Consider the following 22,061-nt stretch of genomic DNA (forward strand, 5'->3'; position numbering starts at 1 on the left):
GTAAGGAACATGCAATACATATATATATATATATCAGTCTTTCTTAGTTTAAAAATTCATCTCTTACATAAATGCAAAAAAAAAACAAATTAAGCATATACAACTTTGTCATACCAAGTATGAATAAATTCTAAAAAGGGCTAAAAAAAGGGCTAGGGGCAATTTTTAATTTATGTGGCCAAAAAAAGTATGTGGTAGCTAAATCTAGCCACCAAAGGGCTAAAACGACAACACTGGTAATGACCTGTTTCACCTAGCTTGTGTAAATATGAACCCGACTGATGTTGAGTTCTTGCTCAATTCTGATAAGCCATTTATCTGCAATGGTTGTGCTGAGGCTCGGCGTGATTTCATGCGTTCGCCACCACCTATCGTCGTTTCTGAGGACAGTGTAGTTGCTGCTTTGTCTAACAACACGGCTACCTCAAGTAGTCAAATAGGCCCGCAACAATAATGCAACTGCTCATCATCAGTTAAAAATGCCATTTTCATCCTCTCCGTCTCTACAAGTGTGTAAAGGTTCAGGCAGCAAGTTCAATCAAATTGACGCTAAGCAAGCAATATCACTACAATCATCAGTGTTGCCAGAACTTTTTGGATGAACCGGCTAAATTGGCAAATAAAACCGGCTAAAAACGGCTAAAATGTTTCAACTAAATTTCACATGTTTTATTTAAATAAATCACGAGTAAAAAGACTGTTTCTTGGAGAGAAGTTACAAATTCGCGCCGGAAAAAATTTTGCCAGCAAGAATTTGCAATTAGGAAAAAGATATGATTGTGGCACATGGGTGGATTTTTTGTCGACGATAATTTGAATAAACAAATTCGTTAAATTTAAAAATTTACAAGTTGGAGCGATTTTAAAATGAAAAATGTAAGTTAATACTTGTTTACTTAATTAATTTAGTTAATTCCAATGATTTGAAAGGTACTCGGAAAAAACTATTTATTACTATTACTATCTGATATTTTGAGTAATAATTCTCGCTGGATTTTCGACGAACAAACCTATTATCTTCCCTACAAGGCCTTTTCAGACTGACCGATTCTCAATACACTCAAATAGAAACCAATACACATAAAAAACGCTGTAAAAGTTTCCCTTCAATTTTAAGGCAGTAAAACAACGACCTTAAGTTAACATCAACTGAGGCCATATGTTGACAAGGGAAGCAAAATCACAGTTACACAAAAGAACTGGTCAGATTTTTCAGAAATCCCTTCAATTCTGATGTAAAATATGATGCTAAAAGACTGCAGATCGCCCATTTAGATGACCGGAAGATGTCTCGTAGAATTCCCAGCGAGTTTTGCTTTACATAAAAATTTGTGCTCTATTATTTTCATTTTGACTCACTTCAGTGTTGGTTCCTTTCATTAAAGTTGGCATTCGGCTTTTGGAATTTAAATAAGTTCTCAGCAAAAAAGTTTGGGAGTGGGCAAAAATTATGTTTTTTAATTTAGGCAGAATTGAATATGCGCTATCTGGGAAGACAATATCTACATGTAATATTTATTCTGTTTGTTGGCACTATATCCAAACACAAACGCATCTTAAGAGTCTTAACAGTGAAACAATTTCTTATTTTCTAAGTTTGCGAATAAAACTTCACACTTAAAATTAAGACATTTATAACAATCATTTTATAAAGAAAATCCATTCTTCGTTTAAAATAATTTTAATAATAAGCGAAATCGCCCAATTTCATACAATCCTGGCTGACATGAAAATTTTCTCCCCGATAAGGCTAGTAGCCATTTCTAACAGATTTTGGGTCGCTTAGTCAAAAATGGAAACATATATACATATTTGAAATTTAAGAAAACAAGGCAAATAGCAAAATCGGCTAAAAACGGCTATTTTTTCTGCAAAACGGCTAACAAATCGGCTGCCGGCTAAATCGAAATTTCTCCGGCTGTTTGCTATCGCAACCGGCTAAATCTAGCCGGAAAGCGGCTAAAATGGCAACACTGACAATCATTGTTCGATGAGATTATTGCCCTTAAGGCCCGTCCACATAGAACTTTGGCGTTGCGTTGGCGTTGGCGTCGATTCAACAGTGACTATGAATACAAGAATTCAAATGCAGCCGTCCGCATAGCCAAAATTTGACAACGCTCACGCCAACACAAAGCAAAAAGATGGCCAACTCTCAATTTTCACGTGCGTCGATTGTCAGCTGTTGCAAATAAATAAAATTATGTGAAATATTTTTCCTTTCTAATCAAGTGCGGGCAAGAAATATCGTTTTTAATGCAATTATTGATATGAAATATTAATTTATCTGTCGTTAGTATAAGTTAATTTAGTGGCTCAAGCATTCGCTGCCAAGCGTTCATTGTAGCAAGCATACTTTTAACGTGCGTTCTGTCAAACCAACGCCAACGCCAAAGCCAACGCGAAAGTTCTATGTGGACCCACGATCCAGAAAATAAAGGTCGCGCCATTCGCGGACCGCTAACCCTCTCTTCGTCGATTTGACAGCATCCACCCATTCGCTGACGTCACACAATACTTTTGTTTACATTTTCTGGTTCGTGACATTTTAGGTTATTTCAACTTTACAAATTTACAAATTGGAAAGATTTTGAGCGTTGTTTTGTTTTTTGTGAAAACTTATAAAAAAGTTATAAATTAAAGAAAAAAATGAGGTGTGCAGTGATTAATTGTGCTAGTGTTAGTGCCAAAGGATCTGGGTGCAGTTTTTTTACTTTTCCGGCCGACATTGAGTTGGTGGAAAAGTGGATCCAGTTCTGCCGGAGACCAACGGATTTCAACGCCCGAACCAGCGTCATCTGTGTAAAACACTTCACCACTGATGACTTCGAGAACGAGCTACCTACGAGAACCTATAAATTGAATCCGGCATCAGATCACATGCAATAAACGGCAACATTTCATTACGATGTATTTCTTATTTATTTGTTATTTGAAAATATAACACGTTCCCCTGATAAAGCTTTTTATTTATACATACTGACCTTCTGCTTCCTACCGGAAATATTAGGCCGTATGCATAAAAACTAAGCAATTGCTTTTTTCTTGAAATTGCATACCTTTCACTTAAATTTGTTTGAACATAATATTTGAATTATTAATAAACAAGCACATGTACTTATTGCCAATAACAATTTCTATTTTATTTAGTTTTAAACTTTTCTTTATATATTTATGATTACATAAATCGGTTCTCGTTTTATTATACAGGATCATCTCTACTTTTTATAGAAAATTTTGAAAAAAAGTGAAACTAAGTGAAGTAATTTTATTATTGGCAGAATTAGTGTCTAATCCTACGTGACTGCTTCTAAAAGCTATCGTGTTTCACGTGGCATATAAGACTTAATTTCATTATTACATTAGTGTTTTTTATATGTATGTATATGAATAGGATATTATATATTTATGTATTTAAAAACCCACAACTTTAAGACCGCGCATCTGAACTTGTTAAAATCTTGCCGTGTCACAAACATATTCGTTATTATATAAGGAAAACTACGAAGAATATGAAAAATGAATATCAGTACTGCGAAGATTTTTATCATCAGTTTGGAAGTACTTCAATATTTGTATGTTTGTATCGATACGCTCCACAGTCTCCTCTTGCTCCTTAACCATATGTGCTGATTGTTGAAATATACCGCCTAGCTCGACAATAGTCGATTCAATGTTCTGCATAGTCTCAGCCCGCTGTTGCACGTAACTATCGGAGTCATCATATAATGCAATCTGCTGCTGCGTCTGTATTCCACAACCTCCGACTGCACCCAGCAATGGTGTTGTATCACTTGCGGCCATGTCAATGCTTACGGCCGTATTCTCTTCGCTTAACAGCAAGGAGCCCTGTTTCGCTGTACTCGAGCGAACAGTGCTAGCAGCAATTGGCGACTGCCCGAATTGATCCCGACGCGCTTTTTGTTGGTTGAGATTTTTTATACGCACTTCTAGTATCTGTTTGAAGTCGGTGCTCATGCTGGCTAATTTAGATTGTAACGCATACACCATGATGTAAGTCAATTCTTGAATCTATTGCGGTCGATCATTAAAAAGACTCTTATTTTTAGCCACTGCCAAAGAAGAGGTAAAGTAATATTTATAATTAAGAACACCTATTCATTTTATACTCACGCATTGTCAATTTTTCCAACTTGCATATGCACTTACTATGTTTTTGCCAATATATTTGTGACCATCATAAATTCCTTTCATACGTCAATTGTTGCACCATAGCCTGTAAGAAATGCGTAAACATAATAATGTAAACGTCTTCAAATGCACTTCTACTTCTAACTTACTTGTAAGTTTCTAATATGTTGCTCGTACATAAATTGCGTCTGCGTCGAGGTCTCTATCCGATTGCGGCCTTGGTTTACATTGGCCTTATCCGACAACTGGCGTATGATAAGCTGCGCCATTTCCAACTCATTTGACTTTTCTTTGAACTGATGTTCAACATCGGGAGCACGTTGCTGCATTACATCTAACAGCCTTTTCATTTCATCCAGATGAGCCGCTTGATGTGGCCAACACCCAAAAGGTTTGTTTACAAAGTGCATTTTTGAGTAGTTGAACAAATGCTAGTGGGCAGCCAACGGGTCAGTTGCTGGCAACAATTTGCAGGCTTGGGCCAGCGTTTGTTGCGGCTGCCGGAAAAGTAGCTAAATAATGAAAGTAATTATATGTATAGCGGAGTAGGAGGTTTTCCTTTATTTTAAAAGCTTGCTTACTGATTTCACTAATTGACGACGATGCAACGATCACCGTGGAATCGTTCTGCAAATTGTTACCAGCAACTGACCCGCTGGCGGCCCGCTGGTATTTGTTCAATTACTGAAAAAATGCAAATCATTATAATGCTTGCAGTGTTTTAACACTTTCAGCGATTTGCATTGCATTTAAGAAGTACACATTCTTTACTTTTAAACAACCAATTTACCATTTAAAATTAAATAATTCCGTAAATCCGCGATTATTATGCACTTTGTAAACAAACCTTTCAATTTCGCCCCAGCTGTTCGATTCTTCTTCTTTTTCTTATTGAATTCGTCTTTGCTCTCTCATTCTGGTATTTCTTGACGTCACGGCCAGTTGCTCTCAGCTCGATTGGCGCAATCTTGCATTCTATCATTCTTGATGTGGACCGGCCTTTAGAGCTGAGAATGTTCGTGTTTTTGCTATAGTCAATGCATTAGCGGATGACAATAAACGGCTTATTAGCAAAACGGAATCCCTCGAAGCCGAGTAAACTGTGCACCGATGGGCTTGCGGAGTCGATCAATGTGCTCACTACCGAAGTTAAAAATCTTCGCTCGAATTGCAGAATCGTCGCGAGTGAGAAATCTCAGTCTTCCACTCACTGTGCTAACTCTGCTATCGCTAATACCCCAGCTTTAAAGACTGCTACGCATCATACTTCGTCAGATACATGTATGTCTGAGTGTAACATAGACGTTGCGTGTGAGAAATCTCAACCTTCCGCTCACAGTGTTAACTCTGCTATGGTTACTCCCCCAGCTTTAACAACTGCTACGGATCACACGTCGACAACTACTTGTATGGAGTGTTGCCGTTTTAGCCCTTTGGTGGCTAGATTTAGCTACCACATACTTTTTTTGGCCACATAAATTTAAAATTGCCCCTAGCCCTTTTTTTAGCCCTTTTTAGAATTTATTCATCCTTGGCATGAAAATGTTGTATATGCTTAATTTGTTTTTTTTTTTGCATTTATGTAAGAGATGAATTTTAAAACTAAGAAAGACAGAAGATATATATACATATATGTATTCCTTACGCTTTTATAAATACATACTGTAAAAGTATTGGGGCTGTTAACTTATCTGTTAACGATTTAACTATAGTTTAAAATAGATAAGTTCACGGCCCTTAATATGCTAAATTTGTTAAATGACCCATCAAGTCGATTGACCGTGTATGTTCTTGTGGTGCGATTGTACCAGCATGCTGGTGTCGATAATGGTGAAATTAGCTCAATTTTCTAAGTAAAAAGTATTTCTTGCACTATATGAGTCAAAGCCGTGTTTGTGTAAGATTAAGTTCACGATATTACAGTTGTGAATTACAAAAACAAACAATGTTTAACAAAATGCTAGAAAAATTATGAAATTTCGGCTCTAATCATTCCGATCTTTCCTCGATCTCATTTGTAAAGAAATAAATATTGTACCAGCATGCTAGTAAGTTATATGCTTCGAGCCTGATGGTACAATCACTTGATGGAACCAGCAAGCTGGTGTCTTATATTTCCCCTTTTATACAAAAAGGTTTTTAGTTGGATAAAATATTAGCTTTTTTCCAAAGTTCATTGTTTTTATATACGATTACTTATTGAAAATGTTTACGTGTATACTTATATATGTATATGTAAGTAAAAAATTTTAGCTACAATTTTTAGCCACAACTACTTTTTTTAGCTCTTTTTTAGCCCTTTTATTAAAGGAATTTGGCTACCACTAAAAATATGCGCGGCAACACTGCTTGTATGCCTGGGTGTACTCTCTCCTACGCAGCTGCTGCCTCTGCTGACACATACGCTGTTGCTGCCGCTACTGAAATACATAAACAGTGCTGATGGTTCGCTATCAAGTGGACAAGCACAGTGGGTCACCATCAGGGATGAAAAAGTAGGTACAATTGTACCTTTTTCCATTTAGGTTCAGACACTAGATTATAGGTACAATCATCTTTTGATCAGATGCATTTTTAGTTTTTTTTTTTCTTTTTCCTTTACCGTGCTAGTATATTTACTTTGCTTTCATTTTGAAGAATAAACCATTCTAAAGAAAAGTGGTCAAAGGAAGAAATCAAAAAAGTCATATTACGTATTATCTTAAACATTTTACATTGCATTTAGAGCATCCACTACGAAAAATTAACACTTTGCTTAGTTATCCTCAAATTCGAATTTTTTTCTATTAATTTTAACGGTTATTTTCACTAAGTCAAATTCAATGGCATTTGCGGTCAAATGAGTGAAAAAAAATTGTCAAATGGGACTAAAAGATGGTCTTTTGATTGATTTAGATCAGAATAGGCCTTCAGCCGTGTACATCCGCTGCTAAAGCGGCTATTTGTAAGTTTTTGGCCCATAATATCATCGATAAAGGTAGGGATAAAGGAAAGAAAGTTGTGTCAAAATATGGCGACAAACTTTGTTGTCAAAATATGACATAATGAAAACCAGCCTTTATTCACACATACAGTTCAGTGTCTAGGATGTCTTAAAATTTCATATTTTCTTTAGATGAAAACTATAGCTATTTGACCCATATTCGCTTTTTGATTTCTGGAAATATATTTAAAATGCTTTCGAAGTTACTTCCTGCAATTTGATTATTTTTTCTAGACTTGCTGCACCTATCAAAAGGAATCGGATAAATAAGCAGACTTTTCCTGTTGTTTTATAAAAAGCTGGATAAAGAAGTATACTTCGCAAAGTGTGTTTTTTTGTCTTTTTCGCCAACGTTTTTCAGTAGCCAAAATTAGACAAAAACAACGCTTCTCCGATTCCCATTAGATTATATGTAGTCTATAGATATAGGCTCAGTTAAAAAAAATAATCCATCTTTTGTATACATGTTTTAAATAACATTTATAAAAAAAAACTACAAATGAATGATGTAACTTTTTTAGGTACAATCTGTGTCATTTAGATACATTTATTTTATGATATTAGGTACAATCTCAAATTTCCATTTTTCAACCCTGGTCACCATGCAATCGAAGAGGAACAAAAAGAAGAAGGAAAAAAATGTACGCAAAGTTGTTATTGGGCACAGTATCAGTACTGAATTAAATGTCGCTGATACGAAAAAATGGCTACACTTGTCTTCTTTTAAACCAAATGTATCTGAGGAAAATATAATTTCTTTCGTGAAAAAAATACTGGAATCGACAGAACTAGCATTTCTTGTTTTAAGCTCATCAAAAAGGATGTTGACATTGGCTCGCTTACGAAGATCAATTTTAAACTGGGGGTTATTGCATCTCAATATGACTAGGTTTTGGACCCAGCGCTTTGGCCTACCAATATTAAACTGCATCCCTTTCAGTTTTTTCAACGAAGAGGGCATCCCAAAGGCCAAACCTAGCCATTTCCAAAATATCCGTGCCAGCGTTCAAGAATTTGAAGATAAACTTTCAAAATATGGGTGGCTTACGTACAAAGTCGGACGACATTCTCATCCATAGCTCAGTTTCGGATTTTGACGTCATAATCTTCGTGGAGACTTGGTTAAATGCAAACTTTTTAGATAGTGAATATTTCAATCCGACCTTATTCAACGTTTTTCGGAAAGACCGGGATGTCAATAGTACAGGATTTTCTCGCAGTTCGGCGTTATCTTCATACATTTGTTGTCCCGCTCAGCGACAATGACCCAATATTAGATCAAATTTGTGTTTGCATCAAAGGTACTTCTGAATTTGGCTCTTTGGCTTCATACACCCCGCCTGGTAGTAATTTTAGTCTTTATAAAACTCATACAGACAACATTTCATATTTGGTTCACAATGCGTTAACAACTAATCATCTATGTGTTAGGTGATTTCAATCTTCCAAATATTATCTGGTCTAATAATCTGTCAAAATGGGGTATTATACCAACGAATGTTAATACAGAGGTCGAATCTTACTTTGTTGATAATATTTTAAGTGTTAACTTAGTGCAATTGAATTGTTTCAAAAACAAGCTTAATCGAATTTTGGATCTCGTTTTTCTTAGTGATAATATCAACGCTACTATTTCGGAATGTTACTCGCCGATCTTCTCTACAGACAAGCATCATGTTTCCGTGGCCCTCAACGTAAAGTTTTATGAATTTACAGGCACTAAATGTGAAGAGACAATGGCTCTTAATTTCTCAAAGTGTAACTTTTCAAGGGTCAATAATTCTTTAATCAAAGTTAACTGGAATGAGCTGCTCGTGAGTTCCGCTACCTCGGATTGTTATTCCGCCTTTAGGTCTAAAGTGGTAGAGATTTGTCGCCAAAATTCTCCACTAATTCGGAAAAGGCTGTTCAAGCTTCCTTGGTATACACGACATTTAAAAAAGCTCAAGAATCGGCGAAATAAGCTTCATAAGAGGTTTAAACGATATAATACTCTCTACGCTTATACATTATATCTTCAATGTTCGAAAAAATTCAACTGCTTGAATAAATTTCTGTATAAAAATTACATTATGGGCGTTGAAAGCAACATCAAATCTAGTCCTAAGTATTTTTGGCAGTTCATTAAGTCTAGGAAGTCTGCCTCTGGAGTCCCATCTGCGGTTTCCTGGGAAGATAGATCCGCTAGTACTCCTTCAGTCGTTGCTAATCTGTTTGCAGAGTTTTTTAATTCAAACTTCGTTTGTGATAATCATGACTCCAACTCCTACTTCTCCGTGAAAGATAACTCACCTCTGAACTTCGGCCTTTTGAGTCTGTCATTAGAAGACGTTGCGGATGGTATCAAAGATCTTAAAGCGTCTACTAAGATGGATATAGATGGTGTCCCCACTATCCTTCTTATAAAATGTTCTGCGCTTGCTTTGCCTCTAAAACTAATCTTTAACAAATCGTTAGCATCTGGGGTCTCTATTGACGACTGGAAACGGACGGATGTTACTCCAATTTACAAAAGTGGCAAAAAGGACGATGTGTCTAATTACAGGCCGATTTCTAAACTCTCGACTACTGTATCTAAACTTTTTGAAAGCATCATAAAGGAAAATATGTATTTTGCTGCGAAGAGTATAATCTCTCCACAGCAGTATGGTTTTGTTACTGGTAGATCCACAGTATCTAATCTTGCCCTATTTAGTGACTACTGTATTTCGGCGTTTTCTGCTGGGAACCAAGTAGACTGTATCTATACTGACTTCTCAAAAGCGTTCGACAAAGTATCGCATAAAATCTTATTAGGTAAGCTTGCGTCTCTAGGTTTTCATTCCGTGTTCCTAGATTGACTGCGATCATATTTAAGTAATAGACGTTGTGTAGTGACTGTTGATGGTGTCTCCTCTAGGCCCTTCTCTGTATCCTCTGGAGTTCCACAGGGAAGTGTCTTGGGCCCTCTGCTCTTCGTCTTGTTCATCAATGATATTAGTAGCTGTTTTACCTTCGCTAAATTTCTTTTATATGCCGACGGCCTAAAAATATTTTCTGACATTACCAACCCAGCTGACTCGCATAGACTTCAAGCCGATATTAATAATTTAACCAAGTGGTGCCGTATTTCTCACCTATTTTTAAATATCAAAATTTGCTTTAAGATCACCTTCTTTAAATTTGTTAATGCGTTGCCTACATGTTATTGCATATCTGATAATGTTCTCCAACATGTTGAGGAAATCAAAGATCTAGGCGTTGTTTTCGATTCGCGTTTTACCTTTACAAACCATATAAACTTTATTATCTCCAAATCGTATTCTGTCTTAGGTTTCATAAGAAGAAATAGCTTAAACTTTTTAGATCCTTATACCTTCAAATTATTATTTACTGCTTTCGTTCGTTCTAGACTAGAATATGCTGCGTTCATTTGGAGGCCTTACTACCAATCCTCCATTGATAGAATTGAACGTGTGCAAAAAGTTTTTCTAAAGTTTGCTCTTTCTTCACTTCAATTTTCTAGTCCCATCCCGGCTTATGAGTCCCGGTTGCGACTAATTAATCTTAAGCCGCTGGAAAGCAGAAGAGCGATCTTGTCTTTGTCCCTCATGTTTAGTGAGGAGACTGACTGCTCCGATCTTTTGCATAGTATAAACTTTTCTGTTCCGACTCGACACTTACGTAATAACCATCGCTTTTATTTATGCAGATTCCGAACGAACTATGCGTGCAATGCTCCTATTGCTCGAGCCCATCGCGAACTAAACGAGATCTCTAATTCCGTTGAACTTGATCTCTCAGTTTCTAAACTGCGTCACAACTAAACTCTTACTTTAAATAAATAAATTTTATTTCTTTAATTATCAATTAAGCTGAATTTTGTTAACTAGTCTGTAAGGAACTTTTGTGTGCTCATAGACTCAATAAATAAATAAATCAAATAAATCAAATTTCCAGGACGCTACCACAAATACTTGCAGAGATATACGGTATGAAAAATTCGATATGTATGGGTGATGCCACGCTCCCTTAATATATCGAAAGTCTGCAGTAGGTGTCAAAAATTTCAAAAAAAAAAACGTACAGCCGTTCGCGAGATCACCTCTTACAAAAAGAAAGAGCTTCTCTTTATATAATTAGTGTAGATAACACAGGACAACACCGAATTTGATGCGGCAAATGTTGAAGCTGGTTTTGATAGGCTTTTTTGTGCTGATTAAGAATACGTAAGCATAAAGTTTCCATCAGCTCCAGATTTGCAGAAAAATGTGGTGAAAGTGTCAAAAAATCGCGTTTTTTGCAACATTTGATAAACTCTAGCAATGAAACAAAAGGTGATAGAACCTTCCACTTAGGCTTAAATTAAGGCTTGGACTTCTGCCTTCAGTCCTCGAAAATACCATTCCTGCACCTTGACCCTAAGGTTACCTATAGTCATTTATTGAACAGCTAACACTGGTTTTTACACTATTTTTGACAATAAAAAGTAAGAGAGTATAGGTGACCATTAGGGCAAAGTGCAGGAATAGTACTTTCACGGATGGTAGTCTGATCGTGGGCGTAGCCAGGTAGGGGCAGGGGGGTGCTCGAGCTCCCCCCCTAACTTTCAAATTTTCCTTATATATAAATAAAATAGTACCCTGAAATGCCAGCTTAATAGATAAAAGATGCTTGATACAATCGGTTTTTGCCAGACTGTCCGGGTTCAATTCTCATCAGACGGACTACAAAATTTAATTTATTTTTTTTTATTCTCTCTGAGAGAGAAAAATTTAAACCTTATTCCCAATGACATCAATACGACGAAATCAGGTGTAAAATATTGTATTCCTTACAAGTTTCATGCATTAAATGTTAAGACTCACGATCATATTAAATAAGGCTTATATAAGGCGCAATTTTTTTGGTGGGCGTACAAACAAACGCGTCAATTACGACTTTGAATTGTGAGCAGTGTTGCCAAACATGGACTTTCCCTACCAAAACTGGTAGGTTTTTTATATTTGGAAGGATGGTAGGCTAGATTGCACTTTGGTAGGTTCCGCGACATTAATAGTTATTTGCGAAAAATATAAAATATGTATATCCAAACATTTTAGAAACCTTGTTTACACGAATATTTCACCGGTGCCTTCGTATATTGGCGACCGTAAAGATGTAAATATACATACCGGATTTTTAAGTACAATATTGCCAATATACAATATGTACATCCAAGGTATATAATTTATGTGCCTACAACTTAGTTTCAATTTAAATCAACTAGAAACTACATACATATGTATGTACATATACAAATGTCCTGAAGGCTGGTGCATTGAAAAAGGCTTGTCAATAAACTCATTGAAGTCCACCGTTGTCCACCTGACAGATACTACGTTTATGCGTAGGCTAATTCACGAATTCATTTCATGAATTTGGATTAAAATTGGCTGCATAAACACCATTTCATGAATTGAATTATACACGAAACTTAACCATGAATTCGGCATCATTTCATGAAATCGTGAAGTGCAAGTCTCGCAACGCTACGTTCCACAAACAGCCGTTTACAAGGGTTATGATGTTTTTAGATTAAAAAGCTTGAGTGGCATAAACAGGATTTACAACACTGGAAAAGTTACGTGGGATTGTTCAAATATAAAATAAATTCAAATATGGGTGTTTCCATGAAAATGTCAACCAGGACTGAAAAAATAAAAACAACTGAAAATGGTTTTTAAGACGAATTAATAAGAGAAAAATACTCGAATTTTTATATTATAGAAGTATTTCAGCTTATTGGAATTTTAAAACTCAAAAATAGAAGAGTAAAACTGAATGTCTCTTCGACACAGTTTTCTCGAATGAAATGAACTATTTTCTCTTTCCTATTAACTAAATTAAGAGATTTGAAACATTACAATTACATCTTAAAATCAAATTTGCAATAACAACTAACTATAAAAATGAGAAAAAGGAGAAGTTAGAGCTCGAATAACGGTNAATTCAGATGGCGGGAAAAGGTTTTGAAAACGGTGGAGAGAAGAACTGAAAAAATTTAATTTAGTATGTGTTACTAGTAAAAATAGTGTATGGGGGAAAAATCTGTCGCGTACGTTATGTCGCGTACGTTATTATAATTTTTTTTAATAAAAACTAACCAGAGATGATTTCTATCAAAAAATGGAAGGATTGTAAAGGTACATTATTTAGCTTAGTTTAGGAATTTTTAAAGAAAAGAAAAACTCTCATGATTCGCAGACTTTCGCATATATGTATATGTGATTTAAAACCACTTCTTTCTTTGTCGCGTACGTTATCACCTGGTTTTGAACGGATATTTTCCACACCAAAGTTTCGAGGCTTATTTTTTTCTCAAACATAGTACCCTTTGGTTGAAACATAACCGTAATCTTTTTTTTTCTGTAACTTCTATTTTTGATAGATTTACGTTACTTTATAAGCGTACGAATGTCGCGTACGGCTGTATGGAAACACCCATATGTAGATTAAAATTAAAATTTATTAAAACCAATTTAAATATAATATGGTTCATTTCTTGGTACCAACAGGTTTTTCAAATTCAAAGGGAGGCCAAAAACGCCACAACCCTACTGTTTAGTTTCTCGCTAGTGCGTTCCCACTTTTTCAAAGCTCTTTATTTCAGGAATTCGCGAACTATGCATAAACGACACCATTTTTGAATTCATGAAATGAAGAATTCATGAATTCTGTCGCATAAACGTAGTAAGAGACTTCATGGTAAGACTGTGGAATATCACCAAAACTAATCTATTGGCCTTTCAATACGGTAGTAAGTAATAAGGCATCCCTGGATAATCCCGACTTATCCTTCTATAAACCCTACAAGGCCGAGGTCTGTGTAGAAGGACAAATGGGGCCATTCGGATAGTCAGGCATGTTAAAGGCCTTAGACTATTTAAAACGACATCAGGCTTGTTGACAGCTGTAAAACTCTTTTGAATCACTTGGCGGCCTACAATACCGTAATGCTGTGGTGGGTTACGGTTGAATTGTTATACGTAGGTAATTTATTTTTGTTGTACTAGCTGTGTTTTAGTTTTACTAAACGTTATTTTATCTACATTTTTAATAAACTTGGCATTGTTTAAAAACTTAAAACATTTATGGTAGGCTTTGGTTGGTCTTGGTAGGACAAAAATGTGCTCGTGGCACCACTGATTGTGAGTACGCAGCGTTCCTTTGCTAGAATGTTGTCATCGGACGTGTATTTATGTGGCATACTAAAGCTGATAAAATATGACTTCCACTTCGATAAATAATCGGAAAAAACTAGTGCAAACACCGATTGGAATGAGTGGAACGTGAGTTTTCAAATAGTTTTAAGCGAAAACTGGATTTCGTTTTACATATTTTACATGGACGAAAACACAAGTTTTAGGTCGAAAACCAGTTTTAGCAGCGAAAACATGTTTGCGATGTCGATCAGATCATGGTATAGGACTAGGGTTGCCAGACGTACTGCTTTTGGGAGTAAACGTACTCCTTTTTATTGCAATGTACTCCCAAAAAAAAAAAAAGCTGAAAATGTACTCCTTTTTTAGTTTTGTACTTCTTTTGTACTGGTTTTTGTAGCTATTCATTTTTTATCATATTCAGGGTGTAAAATGAGGCATTTCATGTCACCGCGGCCACCTCTGTGCGCGGCCTCTCAGGATTTGGATGAAAGTTTAAAAGATTGAAGGTCTAGGTGGCATGAATATACATACGTGCAGCATATTTTGCCGATATGACGTAGGGTTGCCTATTTACACGGAACTTAAATTTTAAGAAAACGTCATACATACCTTTCTTTAAAGTGCTGTATCTTGGAAACCTTTTTAACGAAACTTAATGAAAAAAAGCATTTCTTCCGTCTTATTATGGGCTTTAATTGTAAATTTTTTTCATTAATGTGCAACGTATAAGAAACAAAAAAAGATTAAGTAAACATGTTTCTTTTTGATTATAGCACTGTCTATAATGTCAACTTTAAGTACCCAAATTGGCGTAATGGGCTACTTATGCGTATGGACTCTAGATCGTCTAACGCTCGAGTAGTATGATAAATAGACATTGAAATTTTATGAAATTGTACATTTTTGAAAGAAGAAAGGTGTGTAAAAAACAAAAACAATATGAATAAATGATATTAACTTTACTAAAGGTCTGAAATCGTGACAATCCCTTCAAGGAAATAGCAGAATTGAACTTTGTTGCAAGTTCACATGGGAAATCTGCTTACGACGTGATTGGAGGAAATTTTAAGAGAATAGCAGCTAGATCAAGTCTTCAACTCCTGATGTTACAACAAATTCGTACACCCGAAGCCCTCTACCAATGGGGTCCTGTATGTTTCCAATGGGATGCCTGTAAAAAATAACTGCAACTAACCTTTCAGTGGACTTTATTTCGACTATGACTACGTGCCAATTACTTTAATCCTACTTTAAGCTAGTTTAAAAGGTAAAATAACATCAAGTTAGGGAACTTCATATCCTTATTTGACGAATCTTTAAATCAATAAATAATTGTTTTCTTTTTAGTTCTTATTGTAATAAAAGCGTGTTATTTTTTTCTTTTAAACTATAATTTTATTACTCATTAGGTTTATTTTTTTACACACCTTTCCTTTTTCTGGTTTTAATAACCTTACAGCTATCATTGGAGGTCGAATATTCTTTTGCAATGAAACCGAAACATCAACAACATCAACAACACTCATTGTAAGCCCATAATAAGACGGAAGAAATGCCTTTTTTTCATTAAGTTTCGTTAAAAGGTTTCCAAGATACAGCACTTTAAAGAAAGGTATATATGACGTTTTCTTAAAATTTAAGTCCGTGTAAATAGGCAACCCTACGCCATATCGGCAAAATATGCTGCACGTATATTTATGCCACCTAGACCTTCAATCTCTTCAACTTTCATCCAAATCCTGAGAGGTCGCGCACAGAGGTGGCCGCGGTGACATGAAATGCCTCAAATAATAACTGTCTCACAGGGTTTTTTTTTAAATAAAAGGGTCATTTATAGATTTTGCGGGAAAGTAGTTTACTGTTAATTTTCCACATATTTTACTTAAATTTTATTAATTATTCAATCTCTTCAACTTTCATCCAAATCCTGAGAGGTCGCGCACAGAGGTGGCCGCGGTGACATGAAATGCCTCAAATAATAACTGTCTCACAGGATTTTTTTTTAAATAAAAGGGTCATTTATAGATTTTGCGAGAAAGTAGTTTATTGTTAATTTTCCACATATTTTACTTAAATTTTATTAATTAGTTTTTAAATTTTAACCTTTCTTTGGGTTTAGCAGCGGTAAACACTTTGAGAGAAAAGCGCAAGCGGCACGCAAGTCTTCGTCGGTTACTTTATTGCATATCTTCTGTAACCATGGGCTAATTTCCTCCATTTGAGTCCTTTATACTACCCCTTTTGGCCAATATAAGGCCTCATAATCAGAAATAGGTGCCGTGACATAGCCCCAAGTGGCATAACTCCAATTTTAAAATTTGGGATTATGTCACTACTTGTGTAACCGTAGTCTTTTTATTATGTTTTTACTGCTTTTTTTCTATCGAAAATAGAAATGTACTCCTTTCTCCGTTTTCGAATCTGGCAACCCTATATAGGACACATTCAGTGCCGAGCCGCATCTTGCTAGTTCGTCCGCTGCCTCGTTTCCATAAATGTCCCTTTGTCCCAGGACCCATATTAGGGTAATTTAGTATTGATCAGAGATATAGGCCAGTTCGCTCCTATAGTTTTCCACTAGTTGAAATCTAACAGAGGTAGAAGAGAGAGCCTCAACGGAAATTTTTTTGTCAAGGGGAACATTTTTGTCAAGAGATTTTGCACTAAATTTAAATGGTTGTAAATCAAGGATACATCGTAACGTTAAGTTTTACGTTAAAGCTGAGTTAGTCTAGGCTACCTTAACTAACTTAATTTAAGTTACCGTACGAAATCATCAATGATTACTCAACACGTCAACTTAAGCCAAGAGCGGAAATATTTTGTTTTTGTATTTTCTTTTTCAGCTGTTTAACAGTTCGCCGCCTAAAATGCCACATCAAAAAAATGCATGCAAACAAGAAATACAAAAACGAGAGTCTGGCAAGCCTGATTCTCTCACCGCTCTCAATTTACGTAAGGCCATAACTTAAGAACCTAAAATCTACAGGTTCTTAAGTTTCTTACGGAAAGTTAAGATATAGTCATAGTCATATAACAGGTTGGCCAAAATATTTAGTTAAGTTAAGTTACGGAAATTAAGTCTAGACTAACTGAGCTATCAATAAAAAATTTCAATCGTTTCGGTTGAAACATTTGGAAATATTATTGTTAAAGCAGTTATCAAAATAAATTTCATTACGTTTTTAACCGAAAGGAAAAGTTGTCGTTAATGTTGAAACTTTAATAAAAACGTTTAATTTGAAGTGTGCTGGCAATGCCATAACAAGCAGTTAGCAGCGTTGCTGTTTGATGCAATTGTATAATTTTTGCTACTTTTTTTCTAAATTGTACAATTTTATACTTTGATACTTTTTTGTTCACAAAAATCCCATTTTGATACTTTTGGCTGGCAGAAATGAATTTTTGAAAACTATGAATAATATTTCTAATTTAAAGGCAAATAATTTTTTTCTTAATTTAAAGTCTTAAAATTTATATATAGATATTTATAAGTTTAATTTGGTAACTCTTATAAGGGTAATACAACCCGGAATTTTTTTGCACACGCCGATGTTATGGGCCCTTAAACCACACAAAAACATTGCGCAATATCGGCCGGTCGTTTGTGTGGTGTATGGGGTTGTTTGTACTAAATTGCACAGTTATTGCGATAAAATTATCATCATATTATTATTATTATGGCGCCAACTGCACAATTTTAATTTTAGTTTAGTTTTGATTTTGGTGTCCAGAACGTACTGTAAAATATGAATAATAGCGTGGAAAAAATACATTTTTTTATATTCTTTTTTTGCGCTTTAAAGCTGTAACTATCAAAATATACCATGCGCATTCTTGCACATATTTACTTGGTATAAGTTTGTTTTTCGATATGGAGATAAGCATACAGATTCTCTTATTTTGTTAAAGCAAGTAATATACATTTTTTTTTGTAACTATGGATTTAATTATAAAATTTTATTTGTTTTTCAAATAAAAGTTTAACAAATAACAGTTTTCTTTGCTTTTGATATTTTTTCTGCTCGGCAACTGATACTTTTTTTCCAAGTTCGCGGCAACGCTGGCAGTCAGCTCTGTGGGGATACATAAACAAGAAAAGTGAATACGATTGCAGGAAATTTTGAGTAAAAGGCAAATCATCGTGTTTTGTTGAAGAGTTACCAGAACAGTGTGAAATTAACGTTAACGTTAATTTTTTAATGTTTCAACATTAACGGTTTGATTTCGTTTTCATAACATGGCGCCGAAGCGTAACAAAATCTTTTTGTTAAGTTAATTTTGCTTATTAACAAAACGAAATGGTATCGTTTCGTTTGTTGAGTATCCTTGTTGTAAATAAATAAAAAAAATATGCGAGAAATATGCAAAATCGGGTATTTTTACAAAATATGCAAAATCATGCATTTACTGCAAAATATACAAAAATATGACGATTGAATTCCATTTTAAAATTTCATGATTCGTAAAGATAACTAAACCATTTCCATTTGAAGATGCCCAATAAAAGCATGTATTTGCATGAGATTCCGAGCCCTACTTATTACATTTCATAATGCTGGTGAGCATTGGTAAGGCTCAATCAAACGTAAAACAAATTTTTTTCCTTGGCCGCGCACTTGCTCACCATGACGACCAGAAGGTAAGTGAGCTTGTTTTATGTCAAGCATAATGCTCTGATTATGGCAACTTAACGTAACTTATAGGCTCTAACTTTAAAATTCTTTTAAATGGATGTTGCTTATAATTGAACAGCCGAAACTTAACATAACTTAATACGACGTCGAAATGAAGACAACCTGGCTTTCATTATATTTATTAACAGCAAATATTTTCAACTCAATTCACATTGATACAGTTCTGAAAAACTTCGTTGAAGGTATAAACATCAAAACTTTTGCCATCCATTACTACCCAAGGTTCATAGAATAGAAGAATTTGTTTTCCTCCAATGACGTAGTTGCGAAGTCAGTTCTGATTGGCTGAAATATTTTACGAAGAAGGAGAGTAGCCAAACGCAGAAAATATAGGCTGACTTCCAAAACGTCAATTGCTTTGTATACGTACAAAGTATAAAGGCTCCGTTATGCATACTTGGCATGGCTTGAGAGCTGTCACATAAGAAATCTGTTAAATGAGCCTCGCGTGTAATCGGTTATCGAACGCACAGCACTACATACGTAGAAGTCTGTTGGTTTTTGATTTCTACGTAAAAATGGTATAGCAGTGCATGCAATGCCAAGTATGCATAACAGAGCCTTAAGGTTCCATAACGTCGAACTACAAAATATTGACAATGTATACTGTTCCAAAACGCAGCCGATTAGTTATCGGAACGTATCGCTTGAGCAATCAGTGCATCAGAAACAAAGTTGATGCTTCGTTTGTTATTGGTTACCATTGGTGTTTTAAATATGGAAAATTCAGAAAAAATTTTCATTGCTATATTGAATATTTAAAATATGCAATGTATATGGTTGCAATGTGTCGCAACTCTGCATATACAAACAGTTTGAATACCGCAGTATAACAGTTTCCAAACATTGTATTGATAAGTTTTGGAAGTCAGCCATAGTTGCCGTATAGCATATTTTAGGAATCCTAATCAAATGGGCATTTTTGATATAAAATCGTCGCAAAGCTTATTATAACAACATAAAATGTTATAACTTCACGCGAAACTGGATTAACATAATGCAAATTGAAATTTGCTGGTGATATTATTCTTGAAAGTGAGCAAAACGAACTCTCGTATTTTTAAATAAAAAGCGTTCATAACATTGCCAAAATTTCGCTACATACGGTAAAACGTAAATTACCTTTTTCAGTGTAATTTTTGCAATCAAAAACAGCGCACTTAAATTTTTAATAATTAAAATAAAAGAAATAGAAAAAAGCACATACTTCGACGCAAATTGTCAACCGATAAATATCAGGGTAACCCATATTTGAAATAAAACATGATGTAATTTTGACTAAAATAGTGTATTTTTATAAGATAATTTTTTAGGAATCTGGCAACTCCAAAAATTTAGCCATCTACGTCATCAAGATGGCGGCCATGGCTGATGTCGTAACCTTGTATTCTATGAACCTTGATTACTACCCGTGTTTTATAATAGTTTTTAAAATCAAGCACATTTGTTAATATTTTGAATTCATATGGGTCGAAATTTGCCAAGAGTTATCGCCGAAAATTTTGTAGCTTCCGATTTTTGTGCAATAACTTTTAAATTTTAGTGTTAGTGGACCTCTATGAAATGTACAAAAGGCAGACCTCGTATGACGGGTTGTCAAGTTACAGGGGTCTGATTTTTTTACTGCACGCGGGGATTTTCAATTAATCATAACATTTATCAAAGTTTTTCGATTTGCAATTTATATTAGTTTTTTTTTTACAATTTTTGACAAGGTTTTCGATAATGCTACTGAATTTATTATAGAAAAATTACTACTTTTTGAATTTTAATTTAGATTTTTTTTTTATAAATATTTTTGAGTTTTTCTATGAATATTTTTGTGTTTTTAATAATATACAGCGTTACAACAACGTCTACAACGACAAGTAAAATCCAAATTGTATCTTTTTTTATTATCTGAAAAATTGGATAAATAAGAGCCTAATCACATTCAAAGACAAAATCGCATTATGGTAATTTTTGAAAATTTTTTATATAAACATTTTATATAGCGAGTTTTGAAACAGTAACTTTTACTAGCTTTTACTTTAGCTAGCTTTTTTAGCTTTTCGCGTTCTCTCTTCCATGAAGATCGGTCTGATTCTTTTTTGAGCTACGTGGTAATGAAATTATATTAAAAACAAAATTGGGGAGATGCATTAAGCAATTTTCATTTATTCCCTTTTTAATAGAATAAACTTTTTCCCAAAACATATCAATATCCTGATCGCTGGAAATATCAAGCTCACTTAGCCTCAGTAAATTCCACTGCGTGGTTATTAAAGCATTTTCAGTTTAAATGAAACTTTTTTCAAATTAAATGAAACCATTTTCAAATTAAGTGAAACCTTTTTCAAACTAAATGAAACCTGAAAATGCTATATATCAGGATCGCAATTTATGTGATGGGGAAATTTTAACAAAAGAGGTAAAATTCGTTAATCTTCTTTAGAAACTACTTTAGCTGGTGTTATTATTTGTAAAAGTTGTATACGCTTGAAATCAAATCTTAAAATTATTTGGTCCAAAAACTCTATGTAAAACTTTAATATACTGGTTTTATTTTCAAGAATTTCGGAACAATTGACATTACTTTTCATAAACATCTCAGCTTTCGCATCTTTTAATACTCAAAATTAAGAGATAATAAGCTTTGATAGTTGCATATAAGTATGGCAAACGAGAGCTTTTAGCGTGGAACTCTTTGTTAAGAAATAAAAATAGCATTTGGTTTTGCAATGCATTCCTTCTGTCAGGTCTGCAGATCACATAACGTTTACTTCAGGAAAAGCAGGAAATAAAATAAAGTTTCAAGATATCCCATTGCTCAACTATTCTTAACAAAACGCATTCTAGTGAAAGCCATCGTGTTTGAGATATGCCCAAGAGTTTTTGGGGTTTTACCGAACAGTAGTTCTGAAATGCCTTCAGTTCATGTATCCTCTTCGGACTGTGGGAAATGAAACTTTACACTTGCTTTTCAGCAACTTTTTACAAGCGTAGCTCTAGCAAAGGTGAAGTGAGTGGCATGCAAGGCCGTATTTAGGTGGGGGGGGGGGGGGG

The 22,061-nt window shown here is 34.8% G+C and overlaps 2 protein-coding genes across 5 annotated transcripts in view; both read right to left on the bottom strand.

The window, feature by feature from the left end:
* The window catches only part of pan (transcription factor pangolin), an 826,450-nt gene that overhangs the window by 269,319 nt on the left and 535,070 nt on the right, over positions 1 to 22,061 (bottom strand). The window lies entirely within an intron of this gene.
* On the bottom strand, positions 3,106 to 5,075 carry LOC108372675 (syntaxin-5-like). Of its 3 annotated transcripts, none has more exons than XM_017628443.1 (3): positions 4,943 to 4,976; positions 4,135 to 4,836; positions 3,106 to 4,073 (listed from the first exon to the last, which is right to left on the bottom strand). In XM_017628443.1, exon 3 carries the CDS (start codon positions 4,009 to 4,011, stop codon positions 3,502 to 3,504), a length of 510 nt encoding a protein of 169 aa, XP_017483932.1. In that variant the 5' UTR covers positions 4,012 to 4,073; positions 4,135 to 4,836; positions 4,943 to 4,976; the 3' UTR covers positions 3,106 to 3,501. The 3 variants fall into 3 exon arrangements, with proteins under 3 accessions (XP_017483932.1, XP_017484075.1, XP_017484008.1); XM_017628586.1 differs by lacking the exons at positions 3,106 to 4,073; positions 4,943 to 4,976 and adding an exon at positions 5,000 to 5,075 and having other exon boundaries at positions 4,136 to 4,237; positions 4,302 to 4,519; XM_017628519.1 differs by lacking the exon at positions 3,106 to 4,073 and having other exon boundaries at positions 4,139 to 4,237; positions 4,302 to 4,836.

The sequence above is a fragment of the Rhagoletis zephyria genome, unplaced genomic scaffold (genome assembly GCF_001687245.7).
Source record: "Rhagoletis zephyria isolate East Lansing unplaced genomic scaffold, Rhagoletis_zephyria_1.1 Rzeph_scaffold_00004, whole genome shotgun sequence".
NCBI classification, from domain to species: domain Eukaryota; kingdom Metazoa; phylum Arthropoda; class Insecta; order Diptera; family Tephritidae; genus Rhagoletis; species Rhagoletis zephyria.

What these genes read in the sequence shown, in the direction of transcription:
- LOC108372675 (XM_017628443.1), bottom strand. Translation starts at nt 4,011, where the DNA reads ATGGTGTATGCGTTACAATCTAAATTAGCCAGCATGAGCACCGACTTC.